Here is a 17,959-nt window from a genome sequence, read left to right as displayed (position 1 = left end):
TGAAGGCCAATGTTTGTTAGAGAATCTGAGGCAGCTAGCCAAAGTGGTCCAGATTACCGTTCAATTCAATGCTCATTTGTAGTGCCATATTTTGAAAAGTTAGTCAAATTTTATATTTTATACAACATAGACCTATTTTACTTAGAGCAGAGTCAGCAATTAGAATTCTAGAGGAAAGAAAAAGAATACTCAAACCTTATTTTGTTATAGTGTGATAGAGTCACAGCACGATAGAGTCACAGAACAGAAACAGACCCTTCAGACTGACCATAATCCCAATTCTGCTCCTATGATGCTGCTTGGCCTGCTGTGTTCATCCAGCCCTGCACCTTGTTGTCTCTAAACCAATCCCACCTGCTTGTGCTTGGCTCTCCAAACTGTTCCTGTTCACCTACTTATTCAAAATGTCTTTTAAAACATTGCAACCGTACCCACATCCACCATTTCCTCGAAGTTCATTCCACACACAAAACAACTGTGTAAAAATAAAAAAGATGCTCATGTCCTTATCAAATCCTTCTCTCACCTTAAAAATAAGCCACCTAGTCTTGAAGTCCCCCATCGTAGGGGAAAGAAAATTGTTAGAATTTAAAAATCTCTAGTACTGTACATTACCCAAAAATTGATCACATCCAAGGAAGCTTTAGTGCATTATTCCACACGTGGAGTAACCTAGTTATCAGGATTTCAAGATGTTCTCGCCAGATGTAATTAGTATTGCTATTCAGTTCACATTGATAATTTGAAAGGATTTTTAATTTATATAGCATCTTTTGCCACCTTCAGTTGTTTAACTGGAGCCAATAGACGCACTTCTAAAAAGTGTGAGCAGTAGCTATTGGAGGGCAGGAAATGTAGCCAATTTGGGAATAGCATTGTCCCACAAAAAGCAATGCAGTAATTACCAGATAATCTACTTCTAAAAAGTAATGTTGGTTGAGGGATAAACATTAGTCAGAAACTTGGCCTTAAAAGCTGTGTCACAAATGGTGAGGAGTGGTGAATCTGATAAAATTGGAGTGGAGGGGTTGGGGAAGGGAGAAAAGGAGGAGAAGATCTGGAAAAAAAAAAGTATTTTCGAATCACTGATCAAAAGGTGTTATTACACACCTCTGGAACAAGTGGGACTTGAACCTGGACCTCCTGGAGGCTTGGTATTTAAGCTGTGATCTCCAGATTGCCACATTCAACTGGAAATACTACAGAAACAAAAAAGTGACAAAAATAAAAACTCACAGGCACAAACACATGAAAAGTAAAGTAATGTTGCCAGACAGGCGGATCCTTTTAAACCAGTAATTTCATCACCCCTTGCAAACTCTTATCAATATATGAAAGATAGCAGGCATATTAATTGTATTTGGCAGCATACAAGTCATCAGATTGACTTCATGTACAAGTAAAGCTTCCTTCAAATAAACAGCTCCTTTTTTTCCCCTACAATTGAGTTTTGAGGTCTATTTTTTTCTTTCTTTACACATTCACGAGATGAGGGTGTCATTGGCTAGACAGCATTTATTGCCCATCCCTAATTGCCCAGAGGGCAGTTGTGAGTCAACCACATTGCTGTGGGTCTGCAGTCACAGGTAGGCCAGACTAAGGATGGCAGTTTCCTTCCCTAAAGGACATTAGTTGTTGTGCAGTTGGGCAATGTCTCCAATTCTGAGCCTGAAGCTCCAGCCTCCTACCCCAGGATTTGGATAGTGCATTCAGAACACAACCAAAGTACCAACCAACCAAAATTTTCCAGAAAAAAAAAAACACAACTGGCAGGTGGCAAAAGCAAGAGATTTATCAGTCACGTGATGGATCCCATACCATCACAACCCACAGCTGCAAACAAAACTGCAACAACTGCAGCATGGTGGTCAGTGCTATCGCACAGCAATAGGGAACCAGGTAGATTCTATTCTCAGGCGGTCTGTGTGGAGTTTTCATGTTCTCTCAGTGTGTGCGTGGGGGCTCTAGTTTCCTCTCAAAGATACGCAAGTTATGTGATTGGCCATGCTAAATTGCCCATAAATGTCCAGGGAAGTGTAGGCAAGGTGGATTAGCCATGGAAATTGCAGCATTATAATTGGAGGGGAGGTGCTTTGGGTGGGATGCTCAGAGGGTCAGTGTGGACTCAATGGGCCAAAAAGCCTCCTTCCAGACTGTAGGGATTCCATGATTCTAGGAAGTGCATATTGCCCCAGCTACTTAAATTACAAGGTGAACGTGCTACCACCACTAGGGATTCCACATGTGAGGTGATGCATTTGGGAAGGTCAAGTACCAGGTGGAAGTTATACAGTGAATGGCAGAACCCAAGAGTATTGATATGCAGGTTCACAGATCACTGAAGGTGGCAGCGGAGGTAGACAAGTTGGTTAAAAAAAGGTTTAGGGCATGCTTGCCTTCATAGGCAGGGGCATTGAGTATAGAGATAGACAAATTATGCTGCAGCATTACAGAACTGTAGTCAGGCCACACATGGAATATTGCGTTCAGTTCTGATCACCACACTACCAGAAAGACGTGGATACTTTGGAGAGTGTACAGAAAAAGATTCACCAGGATGTTGCCTGCTATGGAAGATTTCAGGTATGAAGAAAGGTTGGATAGACGGGGTTTGTTTTCATTGGAACACAAGAGGTTGAAAGACAACCTAATAGAAGTTTAAAAGATTGTGACTGGCATAGATAGATTAGAAAGTATGAGGCTTCTTTCCCCCCCTCCCAGGGTGGAGGGGTCAATTATTAGGTGCCACAGGTTCAAGCTGCAAGGGGAGAAAGTTTAAGAGAGATGTGCGAGGCAACGTTTTCCCACAAAAGGGTAGCAAGTGCCTGGAACGTGCTGCCAGAGGTGGTGGAAGCAGACACAACAGCAGCAATCAAGAAGCACCTTGATGAATACATGAAAAGTAACAGAACAGAGGGATACGGATCCTGTAAGCGAAGACAGTTTTAGTACGGAAGGGCAAAATGTGGTGATGCAGGCTTGGAGGGCCAAAGGGCCTGTTCCTATGCTGTATTGTTCTTTGTTCTTAAATCAGACAAAAATCAAACCTAGTATCCTTGGCCTGGGATTTTCAAATGCCACATCATATTCACCCCTAAACATTGCTGGCTTTTACTTTGTGATAACTGTAGAAGGAGAAACAAAGATTGTAGATACATTCCGTCACCTCCCCAAATCCCATTTCATTCAAAACATTCTGTCACCCATTATCTTGTCATGCAACAAGGGCCACTCGCTCACATGTACTCCCCATCAGCCAGCACAAAAAAAACGTCAAACCTCATTTCCCCATCTGCTTTGCACTACCTCCCTCACTTTGCAATCTGCTTCTTCATTACATCCTTCAATTTTCAGACTCTGGATTTCTGAGCACTTACCCTTTGCCTTCAACGACCTTCATTCCTCTGTGGAACTCCCTAATTACTCAGGAAATCCTCAGAATTTGAGGCTTCTTTCATCTTAATCAGTTTTCAGTTACCTCTCCCAATCTCCACTGTGGCTTGCCATAAGATAGAAGCAGAATTAGGCAGTTGGATCAGTTTCTCAACCCCACTCTCCTGCCTTCTCCATGTAATCTTTGATCCCCTTACTAATCAAGGACTATCTCTGTCTTAACTACACGCTCAGCATTCTATGGCATTGAGTTCCACAGATTCGCCATCTTCTGGCTGAAGAAATTCCAATGCAGGCCTATTAGTGCTCTGCAATTTTCCATGAGATTTCCCCCACATCTCCCCCACCCACCCCGCTCATCCTACTAAACTCAGAGTACAGATCCAGAGTCCTCAACCACTCTTCATATGACAAACCCTTCTCCCCAAGATCATTCTTGCAAACCTCCCCCAGACTCCCTCCAAGGCCAGCATAACCTTCCTCAAATAAAAGGGCTACAAAACCATTTATAAAATATTCCAAGTGTGGTCTGACTACAGCCTTGTACTGCTCAGGCTGTATATCTCTGCTTTTTCATTCTAGACCTCTTGAAATGAATGCTAAACATTGCACTTGCCCTCCTAACTGCCAACTGAACTTGCATGTTAACATTAAGAAAATCCTGAACTAGGACTCTGAAGTTCCTTTGCGCTTCAGGATTTCCAAAACCTTTCCCCATTTAGAAAATAGTCTGCCCCTCTGTTCTTCCTACCAAAGTGCATAACCTCACACTTTCCCCATGTTGTATTCCATCTGCCACTTCTTTGCCCACTCTGCTAGCCTGTCTAAGTCTTTCTGCAGCCTCCCACTTCCTCAACACTACCAGTCTCTGCACCCATCTTTGTGTCATCTGCAAACTTAGCAATAATACCCTCTGTTCCTTTGTCCAGATCATTAATTTATAATACAAATTTATTGTTTAAATTTCCAATAAAACACCTTGACACGTTAGCTAATTTTGTTAGTTTGTTACCTAGAATGTATAATACAGAAACAGGGCATTTTGCCCAATTGTCCCATACTGGTTTTTAAATGATCCACATGAGCTTTCTCCCACCCTCAGTATGTCCTTCTCCCTCATGTGTATTTAGTTTTCTCTTTAAATGCTTCTCTGCTATTTGTTTTGACGATTCCACGTGGTAGTAATTTCACATTCCTCCCACCTTCAAAAGGTAACCAGTTTAGCCCAAATTCCAGAGGAGATTTATCAGTGACTAATGTCAAGCTTTGGTTGGCCAATAGTGTAAACATCTTCTCTATGTCGATCCTATTAAACCACTTCATTATAATGATATGGCAATTCGACACAAGTCCTGACATGAGACAACAGCAATGCAAGAGACACGTGTTAAACAGGTCATCATCTGCCAATGTGTTTCTGTGCATTTCTTTATTGGCACAACACCAAATATGGACTCTGCCTGCCAGTGGAAGTTTTCACAATTATGTTCTTCTGTGGTTTCATTAGGGTCCACTAGGATATAGGAGTTCCAAAATAGGAAGAGTGACATATTTACTTATTGAAATGTCAATATTAAAACAATTACTTTAAAAATTTAAAACCCAGTTTTGTTGCTAAACTAGCATGTTCACCATTATAAATACATGTTATCCAACAACTTGTTAGGAGGATTGAGATTCCCCAAGAATTCCTCTCAGTAATGTCCTAGACCCAATCGTCTTCTGTTGCTTCATCAATAACCTTCCCTCCATTACAAAAAAAGTCAGCATCAGTCACAATTCCTCAGATACTGAAGCAGTCCATGTTCAAATGCAGCAAGACCTGGACAATGTAGAGGTTTGGGTTGAGGAGTGGCAAGTAATAATTGTGCCACACAAATGCCAGGGAGTGACCATCTTCAAGAGAAGATCAACAGTCACCCCTTGACATTCAACAGAATTACTATCACTGGAATTCCTCCATTCACAATGCCTTGGGGGTTACCACCTGGTCAGGAAATGAAGTAGACCAGCCATCTAGATACTATGCTACAAGAACCGTGCATGGAATAACTCCTCTCCTGACTCCCCAAAGCCTGTTCACCATTTGAAAACAAAATGCTGGAGATCACAGCAGGTCAGGCAGCATCCACGGAGAGAGCACAAGCTAACAGTTCGAGTCTAGATGACTCTTCAAGAGCTACACGTCCACAATCTACAAGGCAAATGTCAGGAGTGTGATGGAATACTCTCTACTTGCCTGATGGGTGCAGCTCCAACAACACTCAAAAAGCTTAACATCATCCAGAACAAAGCAGCCTGTTTGATTGACACCATTCAAAAGCTGCAGTGTACACCATCTACAGGACGCACTGCAGAAATTCACCAAGGCTCCTTAGACAGCACCATTTAGAAGGTCAGGGGCAGCAGATACATGGGAAAACCATCACTTGCAATTTCCTATCCAAGCCATTCACCATCCTGATTTGGGAATACATTGCTGTTCCTTCGCTGTTTGAGTCAAAATGCTGGAATTTCCTCCCTGATGGCATTGTGGGTCTTCCTCTAGCATATGAACTGTAGTAGTTCAAGAAGGCAGCTCACCAGCATCTTCATGGACAATTAGCGATGGGTATTAAATGCTGGCCTAGCCAACAATGCCCACATCCCATGAATGGATTTAAAAACAAAATTGAGAAATTGCCACAAGTTCCTTGGTGATTTGTATTACTATGCCATAAACCACTAGACTAGCAGCCCTCATTCTTCCAGACTTGTTACTTAACAGTATAAAGATTGTGAAAATGAAGAAATTTATTCTTCCTGCAATGCTGCTTAGCCCCTCCTGCCAGAAAAGGAGGGTGGGCTCTCATTTCTACAAGTAGCAAATTGTTCTTAAACTTTAAAACAAAAATAACAAAAATCGTTCTTATATGCCATTGCTCTCCACTCACTATTTGTCTTCTGTTCCTGGGTTGACTGCAATTTAGCAGATTTCGTTCTTTGTTGTCCCTCTGTTTCTTTTTCAACCTTTGTTTTTCATTGGGTAGGGAGCAGACTGTTTGATTCTGTTGGTTCCAGATACTCATTGCCTTACTGCGGCATTATCGGATCACAGCTCCACTAAAACTTTTAGACTACATAAAATATACAGATTTCCCTCCTATAAAACACAACACTCCATCCTCCTAACTCTGTTTCTCTAATCTCGGCAATCTTTTTTTATTTTAAGGGCACATTAATGAATAGGATATATTGTAGTACTCAAGTAAATACATTGCGAAGTTGAAAATTTTTAAAGTGAGGAAAGTCAAAGAATCAGCACAGATTGCTGCTTCATTGTCAGTTTTTCCCCTTTCAGTAAAACCAGCAGTCCAGTTATATTTGTTTTCATTACCATTCCTGTTAAACTGCAGTCTAAAGAAACAGGCATGCACCATATATTTATAGCATCTTTTACAATCTCAGAATGACCCAGAGCTCTTTACAGCTAAGCAGAGTACTTTTTGAAGGGTAGCCACTGCTGTAATTTAGGGAAACTTGCAATCAATTGAGTTCAGTAAGATCCCACAATCTATAACTAAATAAATATCCAGTTCATCCATTTGAGGGATGAATATTGGCCAAGTCACTGAGGATAACACTCCCAAAGTTGTTCTTTGAAGTAATTCTTGGATCATTTTACAACAAACCAAAAAAAAAAGATGGACAGACAGGTCCGCAGTTTAGCGGGTTCTGAGGAAGGGTCACCAGACCCGAAACGTTAACTCTGTTTTCTCCTTCACAGATGCTGCCAGACCTGCTGAGCTTTTCCAGTAACTTTGTTTTTGTTCCCGATTTACAGCATCCGCAGTTCTTTTGGTTTTTCCCCAGTTTACTGCCTCATCCAAGAGACAGCATCTGCCACAGTTCAGCACTCCTTCAGTACTGTTCTGCTCCGGTAGCAGAGTTTAGATGTTCAAAGAAGCATGTTGGGGTAAGAGGATGGGGATTAATTGAGCAGTTCATTCAGAAAGAAGGAAGAGTCTGCACAAGTACAATAGGCTAAATAGCTTTATTCTGTGCTCTCCAATTTTATAGAGCCTCTGAACAAAGCCTTTGACCCACAACCATCCAAAGGAAGGAGACAGCATGCTACTCAGTCAGCCACATTCGATGTTTTAATTATTCATGAAAAATAGTTACTGTGGAAAAAAAACTGCCCAATTGTAATTCTTTGTACAAAATATTGCAGCAAGGTAAAAGGAATTAAGTACCTGTATAACAACTGCTCTTGGCACCAGATAAGTCACGTTATTTGTATAAAATTAGCAGTATCACATTATACACTATTGATCTAGAGAGACATTGATGGATTAAATAAAGAAACAGGCACAACTTTGACAGATTCCAGCTTCTGCCTTCATTTGTACACAGCACAGATGGGGAGAGAGACACAAACGTTAAAACCCTAGCCAGCTGAACACACCTTTTCTGATTTAGCAGTGTACAACCAATACAGCCCTAACACAGAAGATAAACGCTTATCTAAACTGGGAGTCTCTGACAAATTGAAGCTGGAGATATAAACTTTAGACAACATTTTTAAAAAAAAAGTTTGAAAAAGATTTTTAAAAATCATGCATTATTTCCACACAACACTTGCCTGGTCCTGGAACCTGACAGCCATTTTAAAAGAGATCAACAGACAGATTTAAAAAAAAACTACAGGAACTATGAAGGAGACACCTGGGTTTTTCCCCTCAACACCTGGAGACTCCAACTCTTCCAAAAAAAAAACAAATGTTGAAGTTTGAAAGAAAATGTGTGAAAAACTTTCCCTTAAAGTTTGAAACAGGGTTCACCTCTGGTAACTTATTTGAAAAAAAACAAAGACGACAAACATTTCATAGAGTTTGCCTTTTCCACTGTTACCTTTTTGTTTGTTAGTGGCACTCAGCAATACCTTGGCTTCCCCCCTCCACATTACAGAAGCAATGAATCCACACCTTGACTTAGCTCAGTTCCCAACACACAGGGGACAAACTGAACCAAAAAAAAAAGGACATCCATTTCCTCAACCCAACGTCTGAAGATTCAACTGATTTAAAAAAAATGTTGCCACCGCTTTCATCTTCCCGGAACGATTATATTAACTGTAAAAACAAAATCCGCCCGCCAGACCCTATATTTCCGACCTTGTAATCGATAGGAACCAACAGATTTTTCTGGAAAAAAGAGTTTGTTTTAAAACGACTTATTTGGGGCGAATTCACTTGAAAGTTTGCTTCAATTATGAGAGAGAGAGAGAGAGAGAGACAGACAGAGAGAGAAAAAGAGACTGTCAATCCTCGTTGACTTGGATCCGATTTCAGTTCAATTTTTCATTATTGATCTTATTCAAACTGAAGAGAAAGAGAGGAGTTGCCAACTCAACCGAATTACTCTCGAGTCCTCGACGCTGCTGGAAGCTACAGCCAAACAGCAAAATATATTTTTAAACTTCCACAAATACCCCTCCCCCCAAATAAAAACATCGCAAAAATGTTCACTTAAAATATGTAAATTGTTAACGCATTAATGTAAAGAGTATAGTAGATGGGAAATAGGCTATTAGACTGGATGAGAGAGACAGACAGTCAGGTGGAAGATTAAGCGATTTACTTCAAGATCTGCATCCAACTAGAGTTGATCACCTGACAATTAGATGCTCCAAGAACGTGCTAAATCTTTGTAGCACGTATACTTATAGTGCAGGTCAGTAAAGTGGAAGTACTATGGGTATAGTTTAGACAAGTGTGACGTTTCCTTCCAAAAATTGTTTCATTTGAAACGACTATTAATCTTCCAACAGTGGAGTATTGTTCTTGGTGTTAATAACCTTGACACATACTGCATATTAAAGCAAGCTTTCAAAGCAGCAAAGAAAGCCGTTCAGGCCATTGCAGGGCCGAGATACAGAGAGTCTTGCCTGTGCCAGCTCTTTGAAACAACTATCCTACTCCAGCAAAGTAGCAAGATTCTCTCTTGCAGCCTTGCAATTCCCTTGCTTCTTAAATATACATCACCTTCCTTTGGAAGGTCACTGTTGATTTCACTTCTAGGTCACTACAACTGGTCGAGTATCCCATTGTTTTAAAACTAGTTTGTTTTAAAACAATCTCCTGCTTATCAAACCTTCCACTTGAAGAAATAAATTTCTTCCCTTATCAAAACCCCTCAAAAAAGTTCTGACATACCTATCATTTCTTTTAATAAATAGGAATGACTTTCAGCAAAATCACTAGGAGATTTTTGGGCCTACGTAAAATCCTACTTTTTTTGTGGCAGTTAAGTGATTTGTAAAACTTTCTACATTTACTACACGAGTGCAAACTTGAATACTATAGTGGAAAGCACCATCGACATATTTAACTGTCCCACCCCAACGCTTTTTACAAAGCACCTATTGAAAACATGTATTTGAGACCACTTTAAAAACCAGTCAGATTCATTATAGCCATTGTTCAATATTAAAACCACTAATCCAATTGAATGATTTTTCAAATACAACCAGTCATCTGATTGTTAAGACTGGATTAATTCACTGACATTCAACTAATGAAATTAAAGAAATGGATTGCAACTGGTGCCCATGACAATAGAATTTTGCACAATACTAATAATGCCACCTACATTGGTGTTCTCTGTACTAAACCCTACAAAACATTACTCAAATATAAATTTTCAAAAAATTGTGGACATGGAATAGAACTCACCGGTGCATTTAGAAGACAGATCAATTAGTAACTGGCTAAAATAAGGATTTCAAGTAATATTTTCCTTTGGGAGGACAAGTGATAAAAAGTAATATAACAACAACTTTTATTTCTACAGTACCTTTCACATCCCAAAGCACCTCACAGGACCGTTAACATTATTCAACACCAATCCAAACAGGTATTACAACAGCTAACCAAAAATTGTGTCAAATAAGTGGGCTTTAAAAGGAGCATCTTCCTTCAGAAAAATTCATGGGATGTGGACATTGCTGGGACATTTCAGTGGGCAATTATGAGCCACACTAATGTGGGTCTGGAGTCACATGCCAGGCAGGCAAGACCAGGTAAAGATGGTAGATTTTCTCCATTAAATGGACAATCAGTGAAAGCAGATTTTTTTTTTTTTTTTAAAAATCACAATCAATCATTGATTGTAATGGTGACCCCGAAATGGAGACTGACTTTATATTTCAGATTTAAATGAATTTAAGTTGCAATAGCTGCAATTGTATTATTTAAACCTGCGTCTCCAGTACATAGCCTGAACTTCTACAGTTCTAGACCAGTGACATTACCACGAAGTCAATATCTGTCCCCCTCAAGGAGAACGTGTAGAATGCCGTAGAGAATTTAACCTTTTCAGTCAAAAGGCAGCTGAGGAAATGGTTAGCAGTGAAGGAACAAAATAAAATGAGGGATGTGCAAGAGGCCAGAACTACAGAGAAAGAGGCTTCAGAGGGTGTAGGGCTGGAGATGATTAGAGTGATGTGGAAGGGGTGATGCAAGGGAAACAAAGATTTTTTTTAAAAAAAATATTAAAAGACACATTCCTACTGGGATCCAGTGCAGTTCAGTGATAGACATGGGTGTGTTAGGCTAAAGACAGCAGAATTTTGGAAAAGCTCAAGTTTACAGAGGGTGCAAAATGAGAGGCCAGCCAGGAGACAGCACTGGAATGCACTAAAACAGTGCTGTTGTAAAAGCTTATGTATAGAAACAGAATCCTGAGAGTTCACATGCATCAGTCTACAGAAAGCAGACAGGATCATTTGAGAAGGCTGTCAAAAATGGATGCAGGTTCCTTGGTTTCATTAAAAAAAAGTGGTAGAATGCACAAACCATGTGTGTCAGTTGTAGCATTGTGATCAATTCTGGGCACTGCACAGATGTCCAAACCTTGAGTGCAGTGGAGATTTACTAGACTGTGTACATCTGCATTATCCTTGCTGCTACTGAAATAGTTTGTTCGTGGAAACCCATCTGAACTGGTTTGCACTTGGACTAAGTGACTAGTCTGACAATAATCATTCCATGCCAAGTTCACTAGTTTGTTACAATGAGCCTTTCTCACACCTGCCCAGAATGCCCTGGGCTTCAGAATTGGTGCCTGGCCAACACAGCACTGCTGTAATATGAATGACAAAGGGATAGGACCATGCCATTATTGCACCATCTACAGCAAAGGTGCATGCATTGGCCTGTTCCAGTCATACAGTGCATGGAAAGTGTTACATTTTGATAAGACAACAATTCAGGTAGCTTGCTTTAAGGTTTAGTCTCAAAATGATTATTTCAAGTGTCTTAAAATGTTGGGTGATGGCAGCTATTTGGAAGCTTACAAAAAGTCAATTTCTTGAGATTTAGTCAAATGTACAGAAATAATAATACCTAAATGTAGAACAAAAAGAATGAGACAATTCAGTTCATCTAGCCCAGGTTGGCATTTTATGCACAAGAACAGTGGTACAGTGGCTCAGTGGCTAGCACTGCTGTATCAACATCAGGGACTCAGGTTCAATTCCACCCTATGGTGACCGTGTGTGGAGTTTGCATATTCTCCACATATCTGCATGGGCTCCCTCTAGGTGCTCCAGTTTCCTCCCACGGTCCAAAGATATGCAGGTTACAATGGACTGGCCATGCTACATTACCCAGGGTATCTAAAGATGTGCAGGCTAAGTGGATTAGCTGTGGGATATGCAGGATTACAGGGATAAGGTGGGGGTGGGATGCTCTTTGGAGGGTCCGTACGGACTCTTGGGTTGAATGACCCTGCTTCCACACTGTAGGGATTCAAAATGAAGAATCTTCCCCATTTTCTTTATCCTGCAGCATATCCTTCTATTCCTCAGTCATATATGTTTATCCAGCTTCCCCTTAAATACCCAAACTATTCACCTCAAATCACTCCATGTAGTAGCGAGCTCCACAGTCTCACCAAGGTCTGGGTGAAGAAGAATTTTCTCCCGAGTTTTCTATTGGATTCGTTTGTAACTATTGCAAACTGATGGTGTCTCTTTTGGCTCAATGCCCTATTTGAGGATTATTGCAGTGAAAAAAAAAGACTTGGCAGAATTAATATATCCCTTGCATCTATTCTTCACTGATTTGGGCAACTATCCTATCCACTCAAGTACAGTTAAATATTATTAGTTAAAAATAAAGCAGTTTGATATATTGCTACTTAATTATGCTCCTTTAATTTTTTTTTCAAAAAAGTGGAAATATACTCAAGAATGCTACTTCTCCTTTTCCAAGCTATACACAAACACATTTTCCATCTCTGACACAAATTGCAATACAAATTATTTTGTACAGAATTCTGTGAGAAGTACAGGCTGAGAAAAGACATTGTCCACAAAGAACTCGCCTCTCCCCTTTGTCATTGTTTTTGTCAGTTTTATTCCCATCAGAAGCATGGCAGAGGCTGGTTATAAAAATTCTTGAGCAAAAGCGTTGCCAGGTTTTCAAGGAAACCAAAACACTGAAGAAAATCAACTTTTTTTTTTGAAAAGTAAGGCTTTTATTCCTAGCACAATGCTGTGTTTCTCTCCTGAATGTACAGCAAGTACTGAAACAGTGTGTTAGGCAAGTGTGCCAACTTGTTTTAAAGATCAATTTGTACACGTTTTGGTTACATAAACATCAAGTCTTTCCTCAGGTTTCACTGCAGGGTCATATTGCATAGAAAAATAAACTTCAAAGTCAGGAAATCAAGTTCAAAAGAAAAATCGGAAAATGTTTGCACACAATAACAGACAGATGAATTATCACATCTAGCTCCATCAGCTTCTAATGATATACAAACTGTCATATTCTGACTGTTAAGTAACAAAGAGATAGAGTGATTTGCGTTAAGCATCGCGCTTGAATCAAATAGAATTTTACTGTTATCCAAAGCTGCTCCCTTCAAAGTAAAAAAGGTACATAACAGGTCAGTGGCCTATGTATATATTGAGGTGAGAGTTGTGGCTCAGTGGATAACATGCTCACCCAGGTCAAGAAGATTGTGAGCTCTCAAGTCCTAATTTAGACATTACAACACAAATATCCAGGAGGACGACACACCCAGTGCAGGACTGAGGGAATCTCAGTTAACATTTCTTGACTAGATATGCAGATGTAGAGAAATCACTAACACCAAAAGTATATTAAAATCCCAAGCAGCTCAGTTTATCTAGCCTTTCCTAGCCATTGGCGAGACCTAATGCATCACAATTCAGGGACTCTCCACCAGGATCCACAAAACCTTAAATTATTCTTTTCTGCCTCACCCACCACATGCCTGGCAATCAAGTACTGTAGTTCAAGAGCCCATATTGGCCATGACTTCTAATGTGCAACAACTACTTTTTTTTTTGCAGGAAGTTATCACTGACCCAGTCAGGCATCAGTTTCCCCACATAAAACATCCCAAAATGCTTCTATTATACTGAGTCACATCTTGAAATATTAGGTGATTAAAAGCTTGCTTAAAGAGAAAGCTTTTAAAATGGCATCTTTTAAAAGAAAAAAAGAAGAGAAAGGGAGGCAGTAATTTTTAATGAGGAAATTAAAGCTAAGCAGGTGAAAACAGGTTTTGGAGTAGATCTGTAGCTCGGGTTGTAGATGTTGAGGTTGGTTGGCTCGTCGAGCTGGTTTGTTGTTCCGCAGACGTTTCGTTACCGTGCTTGGTAACATCCTCAGTGCAGCCTCTGATGAAGCGTTGGTGTGTTTTCCCGCCTGGCTTTTAAACTCTGGGGTCCGTTGCGATGGATTGCCTCACTTCCGGGTTTCCTCTGTAGCGGAACGTATATGGGTTCGAGTTCAATGCGTTTATTAATAGCATGCTTCGTGGAGTGCCAGGCTTCCAGGAATTCTCGTGCTTGTCTCTGCCTAGTCTGTCCCAGGATCTTGGTGCTGTCCCAGTCGAAGTCGTGGTTCTCCTTGTCCACGTGGATTGAGATGAGTGAGTATTGGTCATGAACACCAACTGGCTACAAAAAGACACGACCAATACTCACTCATCTCAATCCACATGGACAAGGAAAACCACGGCTTTGATTGGGACAGCACCAAGATCCTGGGACAGGCTAGGCAGAGACAAGCACGAGAATTCCTGGCAGCATGGCACTCCACGAAGCATGCTATTAATAAACACATTGAACTCGACCCCATATACATTCCGCTACAGAGGAAACCCGGAAGTGAGGCAATCCATCGCAATGGACCCGAGTTTAAAAACCAGGCGGGAAAACACACCGACGTTTCAGAGGCTGCACTGAGGATGTTACCAAGCACGGTAACGAAACGTCTGTGGAACAACAAACCAGCTCGGCGAGCCAACCAACCTCAACAGGTGAAGACACACTCACTAATGGTACATAATTAATACTGGGGATGCTCAAGAGGGTAGAATTGGAAGATTGCTTAGGTCTCTTAAAAAGGTTGTAGGGCTGGAGATAGGGCTAGGCAGAGGGAGGGAGGGTTGGAAAATAAAAGGGAGAGAATGTGTATATTAGCAGAGTTTTACTACAGAACAAGATATACAAGTCAGTCACAGTTTTGTTTTGACCTCAAGTTTAGCTCAGTCCTGTGAAGTCCTCTGAATTGGATAGCTATATACAGAGCTGTGCTCCTGACAATGGAAGGATGTATCGTTAAGCAGGTTACCTTACAGTGAAAGCTTAATGATATCCCAACAATTCTGGTTTGGGACTAAAACCCTGAAAAAAAGTTACTTAAAGCAAAGTGCAATTAAGCAGGTGTGAGATAACTCCAGGAAGAACCTATCTGCAGTTCCAACCCAAAAGATGAAGTTACAAGTGACTTAAACCTACCGAGATGCCAGATATCTGACTAAGACCAGTCACTATGTTTTGGTTACTAAACAGAAGCTTTTTTATAAAGTTAAAAGGAAATTTTTTTTTTTAAAAAAAGTGTTTTGAGTCTATACTTTTACGGTTTTAAAAACATTGAATTTGTATTACAAGTAGATGGTTCAGCTTATTCTATTATATCTTCATTTCTTGTCAATAAATATCCCCCAGAAGTTACTTTCTTCTAAAGTTCCAAATTTGCACTAAACATTATATCATCTGCAAAATTATGGATCATCTTCAACTTGCATCTTTCACAATCTCAGCATAATCCAAAACATAATGCTACTAAGATACAGGAAGAAAAAGTGGAGAAACCACTTTAAAAATGTAGAAAATAGCAACCAATTTTTCCACTGAAGATCCCAAAAAGGACCAAATGCAATTATCTGTTTTTGTGATATTGGTAAAGATCTAACATTAGCTTCAAGAGAGCAGGGAGAAAGCATCACCTCTTAGAAATAGTGTCATGTCTTTCAGATATACCTGATGGGACCTTGATTTTCTTTTCTTTTAAGAGAAAAGAATACTTTATTCTTAAAATTTGCAATCAAAAACATTGCAGTTTTCAAATGGAAATATTTGTAATCAAATGCAGTAGTCTTTACATTTATCAAATGCATTCTATGGGATATTTATTTTAACCAGAGGACTGTACTTTGACAGTGTCAGCATTAGATGAGGGGCTATTTTTGCCTATAACTCTTTCCTCCTCCCCCCAAGACAAACTCTTGTAAATTTGGTTATAAACCTACTGAAGAAAAATACACATCCACCACCAGTATAACTTCTAAGATAATGCTACAGCCAGCGTTACTAAAAGGTAGAACTGGACGACCATTGCAGACAGGAGAGGTCCCACTCTTCAGGAGTGCTTGCTCTTACAGACTCAGTGGGCTGCTCTGTAGGAAGCATGGTCAGGATTGCAAGCAGGCTCATGGAGAGCAGCCCATTGGTCAGATCAGTGAGGCAAATGTAGGGCGTGGGGGCAAGGGGGCTCTAGGCAATGAGAGATGGAGTTTTTGCAATGCAGAGGCTGCAAGCACCATGAAAAGGAATGACGAGGGGCCTGAGCAGGTACTTTGTGAAAGGCACTTCTCAAAAAGATAGTACCCTTCCTTCTCACAGTTTCTAAACTTTTTTTTTTTAAAAAAAAAAATCAGGTCTTCTGTTATGCCTCAGTCAGTAACACTTTTAAAAGAGACATGTTCATGTTATCATCACTGCATCATAACATGTGACCTGGGAGCATAATGGTTTCATGCTCCAGCTTACCCTGGGAACACTTTAAGCATGACACTACTGGAAGCGTCATGTAACTCAAACATTTGTGTATAACAGTTAGCTGCAATAAAGGGTTGTTGGATTCTTAGATACCATGATATTCACACCCAGTTTGTTACAAAGGATAACATACACATAACTGCATCAGGTAAAGGCAAACATCATATCAGATTTGGGAAACCAACCATATTACAGCATGGGCAAGGTAATTTGGGAGTCAATTGAATTTTTCAAACAATGCTCCATTGACCCTTAATTTAGATATAGCAGGTGGGCTACAGATTTTAGCACTCACCCCAATTCCAAAACATGGTTTAAAAAAAAAATAATCAGGATGAGTTAGGCACATACCTAGTTTGCACAATACCCTTTACCCATAAATATACATCCTCCCAGACAGCCCTCAGGGCCATGTAAAATCCAGCTCAAGATTTTGGGTTGAAAATTAGAATTAGAATTAGAATCCCTACAGAGTGGAAACAGGCCCTTCAGCCCAACAAGTCCACACCGAACCTCAGAGCATCCCACCCAGATCCATCCCCCTATGACCCACCTAATATACACCCTCTACCTCCCGGAACACTACGGGCAATTTACCATGGCCAATCCGCCCAACCTGCACATCTTTGGACTGTGGGAGGACTCCGGAGCACCCGGAGAACACCCATGCAGACACGGGGAGAATGTGCAAACTCCACATAGACAGTCGCCCGAGGCTGGAATCGAACCCAGGTTCCTGGCGCTGTGAAGCAGCAGTGCTAACCACTGTGCCACCGTGTCGCCCGCCCAATTGAACCCAATTACACAAGAACGGGGTGGTGGTGGTGGTGGTGTTGGTGTTGGTGGGTGGGAGTGTGCAAGGATAAAGTCCCCACTAAGTCAAGCCTGATCTTAAACAAGTCATAATTGAGTCGTCATTATCTCCCCCTTGGTCCAGGAACTCCCTACCTATGTCTGTGACACCACCCACGCCCTCCACCTCCTCCAGAACTTCCAATTCCCCGGTCCCCAACACCTCATCTTTACTATGGACGTCCAGTCCCTCTACACCTGCATTCCCCATGCAGATGGCCTTAAAGCCCTCCGCTTCTTCCTGTCCCGCAGGCCCGACCAGTCCCCCTCCACTGACACCCTCATCCGCTTAGCCGAACTCGTCCTCACCCTCAACAACTTCTCTTTCAATTCCTCCCACTTCCTACAGACAAAGGGGGTAGCCATGGGTACCCGCATGGGCCCAAGCTACGCCTGCCTCTTTGTAGGTTACGTGGAACAATCCCTCTTCCGTACCTACACCGGCCCCAAACCCCACCTCTTCCTCCGTTACATTGATGACTGTATCGGCGCCGCCTCGTGCTCCCACGAGGAGCTCGAACAGTTCATCCACTTCACCAACACCTTCCACCCCAACCTTAAGTTCACCTGGAC

The 17,959-nt window shown here is 41.0% G+C and overlaps 1 protein-coding gene across 9 annotated transcripts in view; it reads right to left on the bottom strand.

Annotated features, from left to right (window-relative positions):
- LOC109910664 (tight junction protein ZO-2) overlaps window positions 1–17,959 on the bottom strand; it is a 118,410-nt gene that overhangs the window by 69,761 nt on the left and 30,690 nt on the right. The window contains exon 1 of one of the 9 annotated variants that reach the window (XM_048619263.1): window positions 8,287–8,308. The exons of 7 other annotated variants lie outside the window; for them this stretch is intronic. Coding sequence is in view for 1 of the 2 variants with exons in the window: in XM_048619229.1 (XP_048475186.1) it covers window positions 8,018–8,041 (24 nt within the window). In the remaining variant the exon portion in view is untranslated. Of the gene's footprint in view, window positions 1–8,017; window positions 8,048–8,286; window positions 8,309–17,959 lie in introns of those variants that run through there. One more of the 9 variants, XM_048619229.1, reaches the window with a different exon arrangement.

Source organism: Rhincodon typus, chromosome 3, assembly GCF_021869965.1.
Source record: "Rhincodon typus isolate 14 chromosome 3, sRhiTyp1.1, whole genome shotgun sequence".
Lineage (NCBI taxonomy): Eukaryota > Metazoa > Chordata > Chondrichthyes > Orectolobiformes > Rhincodontidae > Rhincodon > Rhincodon typus.
Note: the sequence above shows the minus strand (reverse complement) of the source record. Positions and strands in the feature narration are given on the sequence as shown.